General features: G+C 44.2%; 2 protein-coding genes across 2 annotated transcripts; one reads left to right on the plus strand and one right to left on the minus strand.

Moving 5' to 3' along the window:
- Positions 1-2,274: 2,274 nt before the first annotated feature.
- On the plus strand, positions 2,275-11,945 carry LOC308612792 (dual specificity tyrosine-phosphorylation-regulated kinase 3-like; the record flags this gene model as incomplete). The annotated part of the gene is made up of 3 exons (XM_081225498.1): positions 2,275-2,552; positions 4,419-4,527; positions 10,371-11,945. Exons 1-3 carry the CDS (start codon positions 2,476-2,478, stop codon positions 11,943-11,945), a joined length of 1,761 nt encoding a protein of 586 aa, XP_081081624.1. The 5' UTR covers positions 2,275-2,475.
- LOC308612795 (eukaryotic translation initiation factor 2D-like) lies at positions 11,912-22,013 on the minus strand. The gene is made up of 8 exons (XM_081225501.1): positions 21,813-22,013; positions 20,712-20,902; positions 19,133-19,216; positions 18,569-18,659; positions 15,883-15,990; positions 13,792-14,045; positions 13,174-13,291; positions 11,912-12,001 (listed from the first exon to the last, which is right to left on the minus strand). The coding sequence occupies exons 1-8, from the start codon at positions 21,866-21,868 to the stop codon at positions 11,989-11,991; spliced, it is 915 nt and encodes a 304-aa protein (XP_081081627.1). The 5' UTR covers positions 21,869-22,013; the 3' UTR covers positions 11,912-11,988.
- Positions 22,014-22,027: the final 14 nt, after the last annotated feature.

Here is a 22,027-nt window from a genome sequence, read left to right on the forward strand (position 1 = left end):
AGGCAAGAGAAGTTCTAAAGAGTCCCAGTTCTCTTTCAATGGCAAAGATTAGCCTGAAGTGCTCAGCAACCAGATCAACTGGAACCTTAGGGATAATGATGTTGACGTTTTATGAACTTCATGACTTCAATCAACTGAAGCTTGAGCTCTGTCAATCATGAATATGCTTAAAACTTCTCCAGTTTGACAGTTCTGGGAGACACTGTTTTGGGAAAGATCCTCAGGGTTCTCCTTACTTGCTGCAAGTAATAAATCCTTCCTTCTCTCACTCTTTGATTTCATTGCATCTTTTGGCTCAACACCCACCAAGAGGCAAACCCAGTTTCTTGGTAACGGGAAGGGAAGAAAGGGCGTAAATGATGTAGAAGCGGCTCAGGAGCTGGAGCGCACAGGGCAGCAGTTCAGCTGGGGTGTGGGGGCTCCTGCTAGATCCCCCATTGGGCTTTAATCCAGCCACACTGTTATGAAACAGGGGCTCCTTGAAGAAATTACTTGGGTCACTAAGGTCGGAGACTCATGAAGTGCCAGCATCCTCGTGTAATCCTCCCTCCCGTGACCTTGGGATCAGTAGCCTAAAGACAAAGGCGGCCTCTGTGCTTCCTATCTCAGGGGCAGGAAGGGGAGCAGAATGCCTCAAGGTGGCTTACATAGCTATGTCTTAAAGCAGACTTGGAGAGAGCAGTGATTCAGAAGGAGGTAAGAAAACTTGGGGTGGGGGGCAAGTCCTATCGAAACGTTTAGTGCAGTAAAGTGGTCTGAGGGGTCCACATAAGTACTAAGAACAATGATTACTTAATACAAGTTTGCAACCTTAGAGCTGGAAAGGACCTCAGCAACAATCTAGTCCAAACCTTTCGCTGCCATGGAACTCTTCCTTCAAACAAAATCTTCCATAGGAGTCTAAATACAAACCCACATGAAAGCAGGATTGTTCTGGTTGGGGAGGGGTGGGGGAGGGGCTGGGCGAGGCTAGGGAAAAAAAGCTTATTCATAAGATTAGAAAAAAATTTTAAATCATCATGGAAGAAAATCTTTGAATTTATATTTTTATCATAGGCTAAAGAAAACATTGATTGTAAAGTTCCCCAAACGGACACATTAGTAATTTATAAAGTGAAGAGCCTTTGGATTTTAAGGGCATTTTTACTAAAGACATGAGAACAGGGACTCTGACTTTGAGTTTCACGGAAATGAGCCTTGGATGCAAATGTTCAGGTTTCTGGACTATGCTCTGCAGGCTTGGGGCAGTGAGTCCCCAAGCCCCACCAGGTGGCGCCCGTGTTCGGCATTTCCATAACGTTTAGTTCTCTCCTCAAGGGTCAGACAGCCTGCCTCGTGTTTTGTAGGTTTAGATAATCCGACTGGCTGTTACGCTCAAGAAAACAACACTTGTGTTCTTCTGTTTTAACCTCCTTCCCTTTCACTTTCGTTCCAACTATCCAAATCCGCTTACCCTTGGTGTTGCCGAGGCATCTTAACTTTTCAGAAAAGTAAAGGGAAAACCCCCACCCATTCCAAGGAAGAAGACAGGAAGAGCCTTCTTTCCAGGGGGTCTGGTGCAGCAGGACGAAGGCTGGGAATTTGGAGACATTTAGTTCACGCTTTGCCAACCACAGATCTCCTCTGGCCTCACTTTCCTCATCCTTAAAATGGCTCTGAGCCCTACCATCCGTGGCATCCCATTGCAGGGGAGTCAGACATACCTCAGCTTAAATTCCGGATCCTAGTTAAATCTATATAAAAGAAGGATGTCATCTAGTATGGTTACCGAGGCTAAATGAAAAGATTCGTGGCGCCGGTGGTGTCACAAAATGGGTTTATTATTATTGGTTTCCTTTGTTAACTCATTTACCCTCCGGAGGGACGCCCCTCAGTGGAGAAGTCTGAGAAATTACCCATGTCTTTCGTTCTTATTTTATTCATATTCAAGGGAGGTTTTAGAACTCTAGGCTGCAACTTGCTAAGAGATAGCTAGCTGACCGTGAGGTGCCGGCTGCCACTTCTGAGGCAGAAATCGGGGGCTGCTATTTCACAAACCCCCCGTCAGGGCCCTTCTACCTCCCCAGCCGCGGCCCTCAGGCCTCGGCCAGCGACCAGAAAACCTCAGGCGGCGGGTTCCCAGCCTCCCGCCTCCCACCTTCCGGGGCCAGCGAGAGCTTCCGAGACACGCGCCGCTCAGTGGGGAGGGGCCTCGGCCCCGCCCCCGTGCGTGGCCACATTGTTGCGCCGAGGCGTTTCAAGGGGCGTACCGCGGTTGCTAGGCGACCACACCACTCCCCTTCCCGCCCCTGCTGCTCCTCTGGCAGTTGTCGACCCCAGCCAGTCCCGAGCGGACGCGCTGGGAGCTGCACTGTGTGGAAGAGAGGTACCGAGGAAACGTCGCGGCCCGGGAGGCAGCCGCCCCAGCTCAGGTGGACGCTGCTCGCCTGACCGTCCAAACGCCGCCCCTCCCTCCGGGGGGTCCGGAGCTAACGGATGGGAGGCACAGCTCGCGGGTCCGGGCGGAAAGATGCGGGGCCGCCAGGAGACGGACTGCCGCCCCAGCCGCGGAGGTAACGGCGCCGGGGGATAACGCGCTAGGGCTCCCGAAGGAGCCGCTGCAGCTGGCAGGCGAGGTCGGGGGGCGTGGATGGACTGCGCTGGAGGTTGAGCGAGCCCCCAAGCAGTAAGGACGAGGGAAGGGGTCTGACTCCCTCTCCGGGACTGGCCCACCCTCTTCCTCTCCATCAGCTCCCCTGCCCCCAGCCCAGCGCGGGAGTGGGCTAGAAAGGAGTTAGGCAAAGAAGAATTCCCACCCTGGGGATTATTTCTCAAGTCCTACATCGGGGGTATATGGTAGGAACTCTGAGAAGCTGGGAGGTTTTTGGTGGGGTTTTTAGCAAACTGGGGGAGACAGGGAGCAATCCCTTTTCAAATAAGCCCTGTTGCTCAGAGCAGATAACCAAGGGCTTTGCCGTGAGGGGTGTAGGTGAGGGGCTCTGCCGAGTAGGACTTTTTGTGGATCGTGTTTTGAGAGATTCTCCACCTTTCATAGGATTTTACACCTTAATGGAGAGTAGGGACCACCTGCCCACTTCATTTGCATGGAGACTACCTTTGGGTAATTTCCTTTGGCTATTTATAGGAAATCTTGTAGGTCTTCAGTCTGTCTTTTTCTTTGTAAATGTGGACGTCTGTCCCATTTTGTTTGTTTTATTCGTGCTGTTGGCAAAGAATCAGTCACATCCAGAATTTTTGGTTCTTGTCAATGAAGCAGTTCCCGTTAAAGGTATAATTTTATCAGAATGTAAGCATGTTTTTTAAAAAGAGAACATTCCAAAAATAATTTGTAGTGGGTTTTCTGTTTGGTGTTTGTTTTTGTTTTTTTTTTCTCTTTGTACTCCTATAACACATCGATTAAGAAAACTCTAGAATTTTACAAAACAGTTTTTATAAGCCACTAAAATATTCCAGCATAGTTTTAAAGATTAAAGAAAATTCTTCCCTTGCAGCTGGCTCATTATCATTGTATTCATAGTATATCATGTAAAAATGATACAATGAAATGCTGATGTGTGTTACTGGGAAATCCATGTTCTTGGTGGCAGATGAAATACATTATTCAGAGCCATCCTGTGGATTAAATAAATCCTCTCCGTCTTTTGTGTTCCCTTACAGCGGTGGAGGGAGGCACAGTGTTAAAGAGCAGAGAAATTATCATTTGGCATTTAGCTTCCACCATCCACCCGAAAATTAAGTGGGTAAAGATGTGAAATCCAGTACGTTTTGTAATTTAGAGAATCCCTATAGTATTTGCTGTAGAATTCACTGTAGTTTTCTACAAGTTAGATAGATGTTAAGTAGGAAAATAAATAAATAAATATAGAGAAAGCCCTAAGAAGGCCTTTTATTTCTTGCTTGTGAGACCCAGAAGTGCGTAGACTGGAACTATTCTTCCCTTTACAACATGTGGCCAACGGCTCAGAGAGGAAGGTAGAGTAGCCAGTGGTAGAGCTGAGATTAGAATCCAAGTCTCCGAGTTGAAAATACAGTTCTGTCTTGTTTGTTTGTTCTGGTTAGCTTTTAGGCTTCAGATTTCAACTAGCCTTCGTTTTCAAGTAGTAAGTTAAATGAGATTCTTTTGATGGTCCCTATTGTTAACAACATTCAGAAAGTAAGACTTATTTTAACAAGTTCAAACTATAAACCTAGAAATGCTGTCCTTTCTTTAAAAATAAAAAAAGGAGGAAAAGTTGGGTTTCCTCCCTTCCTCTGCCAAATACCCCTGTGGTGTGTATTCAGTGCCAAAATGCAGTGTGGACATTTGTTTGTATTAATTCTTCTTTGTAGCAGATATGAAGCAGTTAAAGGGTGTTTTGGAAATACAAATTTATATACTTCAGTTACTGACAGATTTTATCTGTAATCCTTTCAACTAGACTGGATGATTTTGTCTATGATACTGTCCTAATAGATGAAACCAAAGGCTCACCCTGTTCAAATACACTCTGCAATCCTTCTGAACCACCTCTACCCAGAAGACTAAATGTAAGTAAATGAAGTAATTCTTTGAGCTCTAATGGGCCTGGAAAGGAGGAAGTGCTACTTTAAATGGTCAAGGTACAGTTACATGTCACTGGTAACCCAGGCTCTTTTTTATTCACTTTTGGTTTCTCTTGACTTTGAAATAACAATTTCTGTGGTCCAAGTTCAGCTTTTCAGAATGATTTTGATTTGGAGCCCACCTATTCCTTTCAATCACTGGGGTAAATAGGGAAAAAAACGACATGCTACTTTTATCTAGATAGTGTTTGTTTTGTTTTTTTTCCTGCGGTACGCGGGCCTCTCACCTTTGTGGCCTCTCCCGTTGCGGAGCACAGGCTCCGGACGCGCAGGCTCAGCGGCCATGGCTGACGGGCCCAGCCACTCCGTGGCATGTGGGATCTTCGCGGACTGGGACACGAACCCGTGTCCCCTGCATCGGCAGGCGGACTCTCAACCACTGCGCCACCAGGGAAGCCCTAGATAGTGGTTATTTTTTTTGATAGAATGATATGTACAGTATATTATGATGGCTCATTTTAACAAGAACAAGAAACAGAAAATACCTCTGAACTTACAGATCTGCAGATTTTTCCTGCACGGTAGAAATGCAGTCCTAGCTTCTTAGTATGCTTTAGAGAACCATTTTATACATCATAAATGAAACTTGAGCAATGCATTTTGGTTTCGATGCATTTAATCATTTTGGAGCTTGCAGACATTTAGCTTTTGACACCGTTTTATGTTTAAGAGAATAAATTAATTCCCATTCCCTCGGCACTCATAGAGAGGTAGGGAGAGCAGGGTTTTGGACAAGTTCCATGACAGGGAGAATCTATCCTGTGACTTTAAAATTTGCTGCATATATCATCAACGAACAAACTGAATAATTGAGTAGACTAATTTATCAATAATTCTCCTTCCTATTTCTGTTTAAGACCTAAAATTATTTCTATGTAAAACACTGCTTGCATTTTTCATAGTCCTTCCCAACGCTTTGTCAGCTTTTGCCATTAAAAATCAACCCCTTCACTACTTTCAAGGCTAATAATATTACAAGATACGGGCTACATATATTTGGAAGGCTGGTCACCCTATTTTTAATCTCCTTTCCAAAGTGCAGTAAGTTTCCATTCTCCACAAGCTTATTGTTTTTAATATGTAAAAACCTCTAAGAGCTCCGGAACCACCTATATACTCGTGTGTTGACTATCAGATTTCGTGGTTACTTGCTGACAATTAGCACATCTCTCTGGGAAACTTTTACAGTCCGTCATCATGTGACTTAAAGTCCATTTTAACTTTACTTCAGAGTTGGCCAGTGCTAATCACCATATAGTAGGGCAATTAAATTGTATGTTTCAGGATCAAAATGAATTTTTTTACTGTGTGGTATTCAGAGTAACACAGCTTGCAAAACACAAGATTTTAGATTCTAAAACAATGGTGTCTTTGCAAATTTTGCTGAAAAAAGTGCTTTTGACCTCTTAGTAACACTTATAGTTCATTATGCCATGACTCCATTGCGAGACGCTATTGCTCATTTCACAAAGTGCTTTGGCTTCCTTGTTTATCCAAGATGCCCTTACATTCTTGTTGGAAACTATAAATCATCTGCTCATAGGCTTTTATTGGGTTAGCTTTGTGTTGCAGAGATTTAGGGTCGAGAACGAGGGAGGGGGTGGTGTTTTATATCTGGACGAGAAGGATATTCCTTTTCTGAATTTCTCAACAAGATCTTTAAGACTTGATTAACGCAGTTGAAGATTCTATTTGAAATGTCAAGAGTGCTCCAAATTGATCAGCTCGGTGCTTTGTGACCACCTAGAGGGGTGGGATAGGGAGGATGGGAGACGCAAGAGGGAGGAGATATGGGGACATATGTATATGTATGGCTGATTCGCTTTGTTATAAAGCAGAAACTAACACACCATTGTAAAGCAATTATACTCCAATACAGGGGTGTTAAAAAAAAAAAAAAAGAGCGCTCCAAATTAACAATGTACATGAAGCATTCTTAAATGAAACATGATTAATCTGGCATTATTTGTCTCTCTGGATATAATTACATAGTTAAAATATTTGAAGTCGATAGCAGACATTGGTCAGTTCTTGTGATTATAACCCTAGACTAGAAATATACAGTGTTTTGTAACTACTTTAACATGTGTGAAAATTGTAGATTCTCGTAGAACAACGGAAGGAAGATTTTATTTATAGCACAGCAGACTTGATACATAATTGATTCAGACCAGTATTTGAGTTATTACAGGAAAGGAAAGAAAGCTAAGGCGAGAACCCCTCCCTGTGTGGAAAAATTTCTTTCTGGAATTCTTCAGATTCATTGGAGGTTCAAACCTTGACAGTCCACAGGGGACTAGACCTGAAGTGTCTTGTTCTGTTCTGGAAGCCACACTTGCAGAGAGATATAACGTGCAGCCCATAACGTGCTGAGAACGTGAATAGGATATAGTAAGGCAGCCTGACCCAGGCTGTGTGAGGTAGAGGATGTGATGGGGATGATGAGCCTCGAGAAAAAATGGTGAAGGCAGGACAGCCCCTTTTAGGTATCTGAAGGGCTTTAACATGGAAATTTGGACACTCCTGTGTAGTTCCGGAGGGCAAAATAAGACTTAATTTGCAGAGAGAGAGATTTAGGCTCACTTTAAGGAAAAACCATGAGTCAGGAAATCCAAATGACATCCTTAATCTTATTGTAATAGTTCTGTGGAAGTTAAATTTCTGTTCTTATTAACAGTCTGTACCTGAGACCCTCTCTTTACCACAAACAGAAATGAATACCTCCAGAGCCAGCACAGCCTTACATGTAGGTAGAGTAGGTGAAATGCCCAGGGGTGGACCCTGGACCACAAATACCTTTCCTACCAGCTTGTCATTGATGACCGCGGGTCCTAGAGAGTCATTCCCTTGGGTTAAGGCATTGATCTTTTTAAAGGTCAAATATGTCTGGAGAGATAACCCATTAAATTGCATGGCAAGTTGAAAGGAGGTTTTATGTGGGGGAGAAAGTGGGTGAGGTGTTTCCATGCATCCTAAGGGAAGGCTGATTGTGCAGGCCTTCACGGAGCATAAGGCATAGTTGATGCCAGATGTCTGGTGGAGGGAGTCTGGAACTGCAGAGGAAGGCACCACAGAGAGAAAAGATAAGCTGAAAGGGGAAAGGGAGGGTGTATTGGAGTTTAAACAATATATTGAGAATTTTGCCTAATTGTTACCAGTGTTTTTAACATGTTTTATAGTTTCTGAGGGTCTTTCACATATATTACTAATTATAATTTGATTCACACAACATCCTGCAAGGAGGTATTATTATCCACATTTTAAAGATAAAGAAATTGAGGCTAAGAAACTGGGCTAAAGGTTAAGCCTACCCTGGGACCTACAGTTTTTGAGCAGTGTAGCCAGGACCCCAACCTAGGCCTTCTGACTTCACGTTTCTTCAGAATGTGTCCCCAAGATTTTAGCAGTAAATATTTAGATGCATTTAGGTTAGGTAGTAAAAATTTAAGGAAAACTGGTTTAGATGCATGCAAATATTTGGTTTTGTTATGTAAATCTACCTAAAACCAAATAATTATAATTCCCTAGTTCAGCCAAACCTATCTCCTAATAGATTGTAGTGCCTTGAGGTAACCTGTTTTTTGGCACTTTTATAATTGTGAACAATTAGTGCTCATGTGAATGTGAGATGGATGGATGAGACCTTTTTTTTTCCATCCCTAAAAACAGGAATGGTTATTTGACTTAATTGCTGATAAACAAAATGTTGCATTATATTTACATCTTAGCAAGGTATTTAGGTTCTGTCTGCCAGCCTGTTTTATTTTCTTGACTAGTGATAGTTCTCTATTTTGGTATCAGAGATCTCTCCTGGTCCGTATCTTGCCTCTTTATTTAGAAACTCAATGCCAAAGTATGGCTACCGTTGTACTGGCTGCTTTGCTTATATGTAAGATGGTGCAGTGCCTCATTTTTGTAACTGTAGTACTATATAAATGTTTAAATTGATTAAATGACCTAAAAGAAGCAGGCAGGAACTAATGTCGTGCTCTTATAACTAAAGTAGGGGCTGTCTAAAGTATGCCAACACTTAATTTTTTTTCATTCCTTTTGTGTTTTTTATATTTACATCTTTTATATATTTTTTTTTTTTTTTTTTTTTTTTTTTTTTTTTGTTACGTGGGCCTCTCACTGTTGTGGCCTCTCCCCTTGCGGAGCACAGGCTCCGGACGCACAGGCTCAGCGGCCATGGCTCACGGGCCTAGCCGCTCCGCGGCATGTGGGATCTTCCCAGACCGGGGCACGAACCCGTGTCCCCTGCATCGGCAGGCGGACTCTCAACCACTGCGCCACCAGGGAAGCCCTATATTTTTATTTATACAGGTGATGGGTCAGGTGTTGTTTGCTTAGGTTATATTAAAATTCTCTTTTTTAAATGGTTGGCCACTTTGGATCATTACCTTATAATTTGCGTTATATTTTAAGAGATCATAAAGATAGCTCAGAGCTTCTCTGGAATTATCTACCCCTGATCATAGAGGCTCTCAATCATACACATCGGGGGTAAAGTTCTTCAGGGTCTGTTAAGAAAAACAGTTGTTCTTTGAAGTATCCCAGACTTTTTTTTTTAAACAACAGATTTAGCACTTTTTTTCTTCTTTCCTTCTAGCACATTCTTATATTTTTCTTAGTATTTTTTTTAGCGTCTGGCTTTTTCATTGTCTTTCCCTCCACCGAGTTTCAAAGAATCTTATTTCATTTCAGAGGTATTTAATAAGTAGAGTTTTCTTCTGTAGGTTATTGTTCCTTGCAGGAAAAGGTGATGCCAAATCAAGTAAAAAGAGTTGTATGCCTTTGTCACGTAGGCGTTTGCTGAGGGAGACTAGTGTATGTGTCTATGAGCAAGGGAAGGACAGAGAAAGGAGACTCTTTGTCTTTAGGAGAGTTTTACAAGAAGCACCCTGGGGCCTTAGATTCTCACTGCTATTCATCAGATACTTAAGGAATTGGCCTTGGTGATCTCAAGAGTTCTCTCTGGATTAGAAATTTTGTGATTCAATGAACTGAGATAGAAAGATGCGATCATTTATTTGGGGACCCAGGAGTAGATGATGAGGCCTTGGTTGATTCCAGGCCAAGGTCAACATTCAGCCCTACTGGAGAATAGTACAGGCACTAGGAGAAGCTGGTACCAGGTTATGTTAATGTTCTGGACCAAGATTCAGAAGACCTGGGGATCACATCCTGCCTCTGTCCCTTTATCATTTACAGAACACTTTAATATGTATTCATTTGCTCCTGGTACATGCCCTTAAGATTTGGGAAGATACTTGAAACAGTTTGTGAACAATATAGGACAGTATATATATAACAAGGGCCAGATTACGTGGCAGACTCGAAAAGCTGCAGCTAAGATGTGAGTGGAGCCATAGTTAGTATGGGCTTGGAGTAGTTCTAAGTGGAAGAGGGAGGACTAGCATTGGGCTTTGAAAGAGCGTAGGATTTGAGTGGATAGGGTGAAAAGATTCTCGGTAGGAAGACATACCAGTTAGAAGGAATCTAGCATGTTTCGGGTATGGTAAGATGACCGTCTTGTTTTGAACAAAGGGAGGCCTATGTAGTGGGGCTGGGGTGGCCACAGCAGTCAGGGAACCTAAGGATTAACATAACACGAGTTTCTAGAGACTCCTGCTTTTCTTATCTCACTTTTGGGCCTTTTAACTACACAACTGGCATGTTTTGTTGTTTTGTTCAGTCAGGGGGACGATTCTTTCGTTCTTCCACCGTTTTTAGTGACTTTAACATAGATTCACTTCTCTTTGCCGTAGATCACCACTGAGCATTTAACAAGAGATCCTACTCAGTGCTTCCTGAATGGAGGTGAGATGAAGGTAGAACAACTATTTCAAGAATCTGGCAACAGAAGATCTGATACTTTTCAGTCAGATGGCATCAACGACTCTGAAAAATGCTCTCCTACAGTTTCTCAGGGTAAAAGTTCAGATCGTTTGAATACAGTAAAATCCAGCAGTTCATCCAAAGCATCCAAAGTGTTGCCTCTGACTCCAGAACAAGCACTGAAGCAGTATAAACACCACCTCACTGCTTACGAGAAGCTGGAAATCATCAATTATCCAGAAATCTACTTTGTGGGTCCAAATGCCAAAAAAAGACATGGAGTTATCGGTGGTCCCAATAATGGGGGTTATGATGATGCAGATGGGGCCTACATTCACGTGCCTCGAGACCATCTAGCTTATCGATATGAGGTGCTGAAAATTATTGGCAAGGGCAGTTTTGGGCAGGTAGCCCGGGTCTATGATCACAAACTTCGACAGTACGTGGCCCTGAAGATGGTACGCAATGAAAAGCACCTCCATCGCCAAGCAGCCGAGGAGATCCGGATTTTGGAGCATCTTAAAAAGCAGGATAAAACCGGTAGCATGAACGTTATTCATATGCTGGAAAGTTTCACGTTCCGGAACCATGTTTGCATGGCCTTTGAGTTACTGAGCGTAGACCTTTATGAGCTCATGAAAAAAAACAAGTTCCAGGGTTTTAGTATCCAGTTGGTTCGCAAGTTTGCTCAATCCATCTTGCAATCCTTGGATGCTCTCCACAGAAACAAGATCATTCACTGTGACCTGAAGCCAGAAAACATTCTCCTGAAACACGATGGGCACAGTGCGACTAAGGTCATTGACTTTGGGTCCAGCTGTTTTGAGTACCGGAAGCTTTACACCTATATCCAGTCTCGGTTCTACAGAGCTCCAGAGATCATCTTAGGAAGCCGCTACAGCACGTCCATTGACATGTGGAGTTTTGGCTGCATCCTTGCAGAACTTTTAACAGGACATCCTCTCTTCCCTGGAGAGGATGAAGGAGACCAGCTGGCCTGTATGATGGAGCTTCTAGGGATGCCACCACCAAAACTCCTGGAGCAATCCAAACGTGCCAAGTACTTTATTAACTCCAGAGGTCTACCTCGCTACTGTTTTGTGACCAGTCGGGCAGATGGGAGGGTTGTGTTTGTGGGCGGTCGTTCACGGAGGGTTAAGAAGCGGGGTCCCCCAGGCAGCAAAGACTGGCGGACAGCACTGAAGGGGTGTGATGATTACCTCTTCATAGACTTTTTGAAAAGGTGTCTTACCTGGGACCCCTCTGCCCGCCTGACCCCAGCTCAAGCACTAAGACACCCTTGGATTAGCAAGTCTGTGCCCAGACCTCTCACCATTGAAAAGGTGTCAGGCAAAAGGGTAGTAAACCCTGCAAATGCTTTCCAGGGCCTGGGTTCCAAGCTGCCTCCAATTGTACGAATAGCCAATAAGCTTAAAGCTAACTTAATGTCAGAAACCAGTGGTGGTATACCTCTGTGCACTGTATTGCCAAAACTGATTAGCTAATGGACAGCTGGTGTGCTCAGAGATGAAATGTAGGTATTTTTAATTATCTTGCAAACCTGAAAATGGAAAAAAAGAAACAACACCAAGCCCATTAATGGATATGTTTTTGGTAGACTAGATATCTTTTTTTAACAAGGCAAAGCATTTTTATATGACTGTAAAAGAACTCTTGAAGGGCTAATTACCTAACCAGCTTGTATTGGCCATCCTGGGATACATAGTAAAAGACTTTTTATAAGTCAGTGCATCTTTTGTTATTATTGTCAGGTGTTCACCAACCTGTGTATTATTCTGTGGGTTTAAATCCTTTTCTCTCAAGGTAGACGATATACCAGAAAGTATGTCCTGAACATTCACTTCTAGTCTCCCTCGGCATCTGTTCCAGAGGCTTAATTTGGGACATGGCCGTAGTTATAGATGAGACTGAAAACTAGATCTGCCGCGCACTCCAGACCCCACATGTGTATAGAATGCCTTAAAGAAGCTCACACGTAGAGGAAGAGAATTACATTAAAACCCCTTGTTTAAAAAACAGAGCAAAATTCTCAAAAAGAAAGAAGTTCAGACTTGAGGTGAAAATCAATAAGCAAATCTCCTGACATGATAATATTTACCGGGTGCTTATTAAATGTCAGGTTATTCGATCTTGACAGCAATCTTACAAGTGTTAGAAATCAGGGCTCAGAGAAGCCTGGTAATGGGCTCAAATACACCTTTGCTCCAACACCCTGGGGAGCTGGCTTTTGAGCCCAGATGGCTCAGTCTTCAAAGTCCAGGTTCAACCCACATGTAACACTCCCTCTGCTGGTGGCTGTGTGTGCGGGTCGGGTGGGGGTGTTCACACCGATTCTTCCTGCTGACACAACCTAATCTGGCCCACCTACTCTTCAGAAAGGTGAGGGGACTGAAGCCTCCAGAACAAACAGGCTGCCCCAGGGCCCTTCCGGGGCCGGACATGCTGCCCAATCCGTAAAAGAGCCCAGAATCACCACAGCAGAGGCAGTGCTCAAAGCGCCTTGCGCATTTTAACCTTCATTTCCTTGACATCCTTTCACTGGCTAAAACTTAAGTCTTTAAAACTCAGTGTTTGCTAGATCAACCCTCCACTTCGCTCTTTCCACATCATGTCCCTAAAACAATTCCCCCATCAGCCTTGTCCCATCCTACCACCAAAGAGCAGGAGACAGACCCACCGCCCGGCCCCCAGCCCACACCATGCCTTCCATACCAGCAGGAGAACATGTGGCTGCCCAGGAGAGTGCTGGTGAGTAAAGGGAGGTCAGCCTTTTTGACGCGGTACTTCAAAGCATGCAAGAAGCATCTCTGCAACACTTCGTCCATTTGATCTGCAAGGAGAAGACAAGAACCACATCCTTCCTGAAGGCCGCAGAAGGCCCGCGCAGCACAAGATAACTCCCCGCACGGTGACATCCGTACCTCAACCCTCAGCTCTGAAGGAGCCCATTCCCAGGCACCAAAGCTCCCAGACTCTCTAGAACACTGAGCCTTTACAGAGGTCTGACCCCACAGAGGGGGTCAGGCCACAAAGTCCCACCCAGCCAGGCGCGGATGCTTCTCTGATAGAGAAGTCAGAGCCAGAAGAAAACTAAGAGGGCCGTGTAGCTGGGAACAGTCCAAATAGCAGAGCCGACGGGTATCCAGGGAAACGCGACATATGCGCAAGACTCCCAGGTAAGATGGCAAAGGGCTGTGGCACCACCCTCATCAAAACTAAGGCCTTTCCCCGCCCCTCCTGGAGCCCTGGCGCCGCTCTGGGCGGAAGCAGAGCCCAGCGCTTCAGTCCCCACACTGAGAGGCGAGCGCCCTGCTCCTGCCAGAGCTGTACCTGGAAGGGTCTTGCTGTCCGTGGGCTCTGGGCTCAGGCCCCCGACACTGGGGTCTTCTGTAGCTTCCGACGGGGACTTCTCCCCACACCTCTGCTGAATCTCCCCCTCCTCCTCCTCTCCCGCCAGGGTCAGGCGCCTCATGTCTCCCTGCAAGGTGGTGTCTGCCTGGACAGACCCCTTCTCTTCACTGAGATCTGGGGGATCCAGGGCCAGTGGAGCAATGGATGGTGGAGAGGACTTGTCTCCAGATTGCCTGCAAAAACCTCATGTCAGAAACACTGAGCAGCAGCCACAACACTCCAGCCCCGGTCAGGGGGTCAGCAGGGGTCCAGAGAGAGTAAGACCCACAGGCAGGGGTGTCCAGGAGAGGCCAGAGAACCTGGGTGTGCCTCTCAACTCTGTTTCCAATTCTGGGCCCAGAGAAGTCCCATGCCTCAGTTTCCTCATCTTTGAAATGGGGAGAGTAATTCTTGCCTTCTCCTTAACCCAAGGAATAATAATATTATTAACAGACATTCAGGGACAGAGAAAAATTAAAGACAACATAGTTAAAGTGGAGCTCCCCTTCCAAAGTATTCCCTCCATATAAATTAAAAATAAAACCATTTTGAATTAAATAACCAAATGAAGACTGCAAACACATCTGTAGTACCAGGTTGGTGAAATACAAACCCAAGGTTGAGTGTATGGAACAAATTACAAACACCTGGACTGCTCAAGACTGCTCAAGACTGCTTCTGTGTTAAATCAGAATGCAATCTAAAATAGATAAATGACAAGGACCAACTGTATAGCACAGGGAACTATATTCAATACCTTGTAATAACCTTTAATGGAAAAGAATCTGAGAAAGAACATATATGTATATATCTATATCTAGAATCACTAGATATACTAATGGTCACTAGAATCACTTGGCTGTTCACCTGAAACTAACACAACATTGTACATCAACTATACCTCAACTGAAAAAAAAGAATGCAATCTAACCTGCAGAGTAGAGATTACAATGGCTTTATGCCACTAAGCCTTATGAAGACAGGAAAAAAAGGGATGCCACATAGCAGAGCGGTAAAAACAAAAAGCTTTATGTTAACTAAGATTATGCAAGTCAAACAAAGTTTTACTAACAGCCGCAGCAAGGCTTATTAAGTATGGCTACTAGTGAGGCCAGAGCGTATGTTTAGGCTATTCTGATCAGGTAAATACCATAAGTGTTTTCAAAGGGCGGGAGGACGGGAGACTGAGGCAGCCACTGATAAAACAATTTAGACAACAGGACCTTAACTGCCCAGACTAACAGTCAGAAAACAAGGTGCTGGGAGTACGTGAGTAAGCAGCCCTCAGATGCCTGCTGAAACCCACACTGATGAGGCTGTACCTCCAGCAAAGCAGGGCTTGGCCAATACTTGTAAAATAAGTAACTCCAAGACTGACTAAAAACGTAAGGGTAAATCTATACCAACAGGCCACACAACACTTGGCCAGAAGACCAGGTAGACTGCTTTCGAGAAAAGCACTACTTACTATTTTGGTTAAATGACACGAAAATAACCAGAAAATAAACTCACATACAGCTCCAGAGAGCAACCGTCACAGTGAGAAAGTGCAAGTTCCGTAATGAGGAGGAGATCCTAAATGTGGAACTTGAACAACAGGAAAGTCATCAGGTTGTCACCCTGGTGCCTGAGGATCTACTCTGCTTTGATCTGGATTCAGATGTGAGAATTCCCGAGCACTCATCATGGGGTCAGAAAATGCCTAAATGTACACGGCAGAAAAGGCCAGATCGACCAGTGCCATAAAAATAAAGAATATCACTGTACTGAGAGGCAGAGAAGACAATCCCTAAGGCCTTCTTCCAGCCCTAGGATTCTATAATTCACCTAGGAAATCAAGTTCTCTGTAATTTCTTTTCTAAACAGGCCAAAAAAAAATCTTTTCTCCACATTTTGCAAGGAAATTAATGTCTAGGGTCAGCAACTTGACTAAGGACACAGCAGGGATCAAAACTCTCGCTTCTCAATCCAGGCCCTGTGCTCCCTCCGCCCACCCAGCTCCCTATAAAACAGAAAAAGCATGGAACCCACCACAAGTGGTCCTGGTAGGTGTGGAGCACAGAGAAGCCCCTTCCCTTCAGACCTGAGGTCAGCATCTCGGCTGTGGACATGGCAGCAACTCTGATGGCAATGGGGGCTCTGAGAAGGAGGAGGTCAGAGACGAGGGTCAGGGAAAGTCTTCCAGGAGGGCACATGTCAGGACCAGGTTTCTACACATGTGTTCAAAGCACCACGGTTGCAAATCTGAAGCATCTACTTGTATCACAGAGCTAAAACTCGGTGCAGTCTCAATCTTATTCAAATTACCTACACATATGACTTTCAAAAATTCCTTGACCAAATATTCCCTTCTGTGTAAGTAACTCCTCTATTGATGATATCACTGTTATATTCTTATTATGAACCAAACCCAGCCAGGACTCAGAAGGATATTTAAAGTTCCCTTTCTTTAATTTCAAAGATATAAATTATCTCCCCTATCTTAAAAAAGGCATAGCCATCCTATATGGAAATTCAGAAGGGAGGCCATTCATATGCCATAAATTAGGCTGAGGGATACCAGAGGGAAGAGAGAAGAGAGATACAGTGGTACCAACAAAAGGTTCCTTCTGAGTTGGTTCTTTATAACAGGCCTTGCTCTGTATAACATCTATCTAAGAACTGGATGTGTCCAAAATATCAGAAACAACCACATTTACAATAACTACAAAAAACTTCCAAAGCCCAAATGGGAAATCTCTGTCAGCCCACTGTTACTCAGCAATGCTCACACATTGCCTGTAAGGATCGGTGTCCAGCTGGCTAACAGGAGGGGAATATACAAGCCTGGCAACGTTGCCTGGACCCAAGGGAGACGATTCAAGGGCAGATTTCCCAACACCTGAACTTCAAAAAAAACGTTTACTAATCCGGTGGCTCCACTTCCTGTGCCCATGGGTCAGTTCCTGCCACAGAATCTTTGAATTTGGCTTCTTTCCCAGTTCCTAAAAGACGGGTCTTTGTCTTCCACCCTTGGAATCGTCAATGGCTCAAGAACTTCGGTCTCGAACCTGTCTTGTAGTTTTAGTAAACTCCCTTGTACCCTCACCCCCTTCCATAAACCACCTAGGATTCATTCCCACATACATTCTAAATGCCAAACTCAGAGGCCAAATACACATTTATGTAGTTTTCTCCGATCTTGGATAGAATACTGGGGAGAAAAAACAATAATTTCACCATTCTTTTCAACTTCAAGTTTTGCTACAGGTAAACAAGGAAGGAAACATTTCTAGGTGCTTGGTTCCCAAAGGTTCAAGGAAAATGGGAGAATATGAGCAACAAAAATAAGATCTTTAAACACTGACCCCTCCCATGCCTCCCATGTTTCCCTCTCAAAGAAGCAATGAGTACAATAATAAGATGTCATTTTTCATTCAGGATGATACAAATGAAAATGACCCATCATATCCAGTGTCGGTGAGCATGTAAGGAAACAGGCTCCATATACCCTGTAGGTAGGAGGGAAAACTGACACAGTATTTTTATAGGGCAACAGAAAATATGCACGATCTTCAGCCAAACAGTTCTGCTTCCTAGTATCTACTTTAGAAAAATATTGGCACTAGTGTCCCTAGAGGCATCAGGAAGATCTTGTTTGTGATAGAGACGAAGTAGAGGCAACCACAATGTCCACTGGAAGAGGACTTTTCCCATCACCCCACAGTGGGTAAAAAGATTCAGCTTATCTGTGCTTGCTGACATGGAACATGTCCCCACTACCTGAAGTGAAAAAGTAATAGGGATAAAGTTTGTTTATTTGTATTTTTAAACATACACACCCCAAACCATACATTTTATATGCACGTGTATATATGCATTGAAGAAGGCTGACAAGGACGTGCATCAGAATGATAATGGTTACTTCTAGGAGAAAAGGATTATGGGGTGAGAGGGTTTTGATTTTTCACAACTGTTCATACCATTACTTCCTAATTTATTTTAAAAAAGAGACACTGTGGTGATGGCTGAACAACCCTGTAAATATACTAAAAAAAATCACCGAATCGTACATTTGAAACAGGTGAATTTTATAGTATGAAAACTGTATCTCAATAAATCTATTAAAAATAATTAAAAGATGAGGATGATGATGTGGATGTTCGACAAAAATAATGTTGAAGTCATGCAAGGCAGGAAAGACCAAGAAAATGTCACAGACAGGAGACTAAGAAGACATGACAACTAAATGCAGTGTGGTACCCTGGACTGGATTCTTGAACACAAAAAAAGAAAATAAAGACATCGTGGGAAAACTGGGGAAATATGCATAAAGTCTGTAATAGTGTCAAAAGGACTGTACCAATGTTAATTCCTTAGTGTTGATAACTGTACTGTGGTTATACAAGATGTTATCATTACAGGAAGCTGGGTAAGGAGTATTTCAGGACTCTGTGCTATACTTGCAACTCTTCTATAAATCTAAGAAAAAAATGTTTGAAGGAGAAAAAAAACAAATAAATTTTAAAAAGGAAGCAGCAGCAGCAGGAGCAAATACACTTGGCCCAGATGTATGGACACCCCACAGGCTCACTGCCATTCCCCACTCTCTGATTGCTCAGGAAGAATATGTTTTTTCTTTTAATCCTTTATCCATATGCTGTGAAGTTGTCATTCCCACCCCTCCCAAGTTTTCCCTAAGTTGTTTCCCCATAGGCACAGCTGACTGGCACAGTACCTGTTCCCCACCAAGGCAATGGCACAGAGGTCACCCTTCTGTACCTGAGGCAGACCAGCAGGGGGCACCACTAGCCCTGGCAGCATCAAATCTGCAGGAAACAAAAGCATTGCAACTAACTCCACAGTTTACTTCATCATTTACTCATTTGCTCAACAAACATACATTTGTTAAGCATCAACTACATTATTCATAATGAAAATAAAAAGTGGCAAACTGAGGATCAGACCTTTTCCTTCTGGGAGACTAGTGGTCAAACTGAAGCACCAAGCTGAGGGTCCAGTTCCATGATCTATCTTATTCTGGTTTCCTAAATTCAGTTTATTAATCTAAAGTATAGCATATGGCAGTTCACAGAGCACTTTCATGTCACTTATCTTATTTAAGCCTTACAGCAGGGTCAGAGAGCTTATGGAAGCAGCCAAGTAAGAGATGCAACAGACATGAGGGAAAAATTCTATTTTTCAATCATATGAATGCACAAAATGGGTACATTTATTAAAGTAGTTGGCCTTTACTAAGTAGGTTTCAGCCACTATCCAGAATATAGGAAAATACTCTTACCTGCTCCCACCACCAGTTTTTCAAGCACCAGGGGCCATGTTGTAAATGTTGCTAGAAGATCAGGATAAGACCACAGGGTGTACACTGTCCAAGAAGAGAGCCAGAAAACACTTACTGCCCAAAAGTCAACCCCCTGGGGAATGGCAAAGCCAAACACTAAGGCCACATTAATCAACATGTAGAAAGAAACTCAAGTCAAAGCTAGAGAGAAGGTTGTAAGGGGATGCCCAAAGAAGCTGCATTCTTTTTTTTTTTTTTATTAGGTTACCCCAAGTTTGTGAAGCGGTTTATATGTTATATGCTATTTACTTGAGAATCCTTGCTTCCTTTAGCCTTAGAGACCTGCATTCTTTACATATTTATACTGAGCTCTTTGCAGTAGTTTCTCTCAATCTATGATCTTGAGAAGTTATCACTTTTACTGGTCGGAAGACACATGAAGTGAGCTACAGCTCTAAGAGTCTGCTTAGCTGCCAAAGTTGGATATTTATGTGTAAGGCTAAAACTAGTGATGAAGTGAACATCTGCTTTTGCCTGTCCAGTATCCCTTTTCCCCTCTCTGGGAACTGAGTGCCCCTTTTCCTGTGGGAAACACATTCCATATAGTTTACATCAGGCTGACTCCCTTCTCAAAGAGGCTGCAGTCTTGAAGAAGGCGGAGACTTAAGAAACTGGGTGTCACTTGAGACTTGGAGGCACCTATTGTTCCACCTGGACGGCAGCAGCCAAACGTGGCCATAGTGGATAAAAGTAGGGACAGAGCCCCAACGAGGATTCCTTTTATGTCCTCAGAAGCAAGTAATCCGAAACCAGGGCACCAGCCTGTAAGAAATTCTGAAACTTTCCCATGTTTCTTATTTTTATTCTCTCTGTTTCCACAGGGATTAGCAGTAAAACCCTTAGATCAAAAAGGGCTTGTATGTGTACAGCAGCAAAGCAGGGTGGGGGTAGGGGTGGCCTGGGGTAGGAGACTGCACTGCACTGCTGCAGCCAAGCTGGGAGGAAGAAAAGGCCCCGAATGACAAAGTAGGTGTCAGCAGCCATGGAAAAGAGAAAAGGACACTGCCTCTCTGAGATCTGTGACAAAGAAAGCAAGCAAAGTATCCTGAGAGCCAGACAAGAGCCTAAGAAAGAATCCCTGTGAGACATCGCAACCAAAGTCCACCACTAAGACAGCTGGGTATGGAGTTTAACTAACCCAGCTTCTTTCCCATCACAGGATCTCTTCAGTAGCTTAAGAAAATTCCACTCGTGAAAGTTTTAAGAAGCATTTTTTACATGCCCTGAAACTCCACCCTTTTCACGACCTCTGCTCCAATCCCTACTTAACCCACTAGAAACCAGTGTTTCTTCACCTCAGAATTTCCCTTGGCAACCACCCTCTTTTTGTGTTAACCCTTTTTCCCCCTCACTTCTATAGCAGTTTCTGATCTTGAAAGACCCAATTCTAGGGACACTAAGTCCAAAAAGATTCTTAGGGAGATTTTGCATTTATTTGTTTTACGGAAGACGGATTAATGGAAGAAACAGATGTTAGGCAAGGACCATAGTAATGGCCATCTCCATCCCACTGCCATACCTGTCGGATATAGAGTTTTCTCCAGTTCAAATAGGATGGGGTTACCACCACGCACGTACACAGTCACTGCATCCCCTCTGTGAGCATACAACTTCACAGTGTTGAGTTCTTCCTTTCCAGGTACTAACTCAGAGACCTGATCCGTTCCAAGAGTGGGGAAAGCAGCTGTCACCTCGGCCCGAAGCTTCCTCCTGCAGAGAGAGCGCACACACCTGGTAGGTATGCTGCCCGGATGGATTCCAATAAATACTGAGGACTCAAGACTTACTATACAATCACGAGGCCCAAGAAAAAGACTGGTTGATGATGCCGTATTCTCACTCTTCCAAAACCTCCCATTCTCTTTCTCATCCAATGTCTCATCTATTTTCACATGTTCCTGGGGCATGTCTTTCCATTCTACAAAGAGAGGGAAAAACTGAGATCCGGTAAGCGACCCAAGTTAGCCTGCCACTGGAAACTAAGCCCTGCCTTCCTGACTCCACACATAGCTCCTGGACCCACTCCTTTCTCATCTATGCTTGGCCAATCTGTCAACTTGTGATTAAACAGCTCTGCTAGGGCACCAAGAATGACAACTATAGAACACTGCCTCCAAAATTCCCAAGGTGACACCTTCATTTGCAAAACTGAACAGATACACTTCTTACCACATGTGCCTTATCCCCTCTCACCTCACCCTCCACCTGTCTCTCCTGCCAGTGGTAATCACTAGACACTTCTTCTCGTATGCTTGTAGTTCTCTGTGCCCCATCTAATCTCTCCCAAGGGACTCAAAGCTCTTGGTAGGGCAGGGACCCCGTCTTCCTTCATTTTCGCATCCTCCACGACACCTTAAACAGACTGCAGTCAATACGCGCTGATTGAATTATACGCTTTCTCGTAAACTCACTAAAATATCCAAAAGACAGCCTGGGAGATAAATCAGGCCTCCTCTCCATCTTCACTCTCAAAACACGTCTAACTCACCCTTGCCCGCCCCCCGGGGTCCCTTCTCCGGCTGTACCCCTCGGCCTCCAGCCCAGAAAAGGCTGTGAGCCAGCCGAGCTTGAGAGATGTCTGGGTGCCCTGGTGGGCAGAGCAGGCTCTTCTCTCCCTCACCTGTCCGACCCCTTGATGGCCGTGTTGGACTTGACCCGAAAGGCCTTGGCAAACATGTCTGCTGGAGGGGCCTGGGGAAGAGAAGGAGACCACAGCAGCCAGGGACTGTCAGGAAAGCGCGAGCACGGAGGCTTCCCAACCCGCAGTCCTGGGGGCAGCCATGCTTGGGCCCGGCTGGGAAAAGGGCCCGGCTGGAAACCGGGGCCGCGCAGCTT

This window comes from Mesoplodon bidens, assembly GCF_964165515.1.
Source record: "Mesoplodon bidens genome assembly, chromosome: 2".
Lineage (NCBI taxonomy): Eukaryota > Metazoa > Chordata > Mammalia > Artiodactyla > Ziphiidae > Mesoplodon > Mesoplodon bidens.

Bases quoted from the DNA above. Each gene is read 5' to 3' on its own strand.
- LOC308612795 (XM_081225501.1), bottom strand. From the start codon at position 21,868: ATGTTTGCCAAGGCCTTTCGGGTCAAGTCCAACACGGCCATCAAGGGG. The intron at 18,660-19,132 runs GTAAGAGTATTT...TGTTTCCTGCAG, and splicing joins AAAACTGGTGGTGGGAGCAG to ATTTGATGCTGCCAGGGCTA. The intron at 13,292-13,791 runs GTACAGCTCTGG...TTCTCCTTGCAG, and splicing joins GGACAGCAAGACCCTTCCAG to ATCAAATGGACGAAGTGTTG.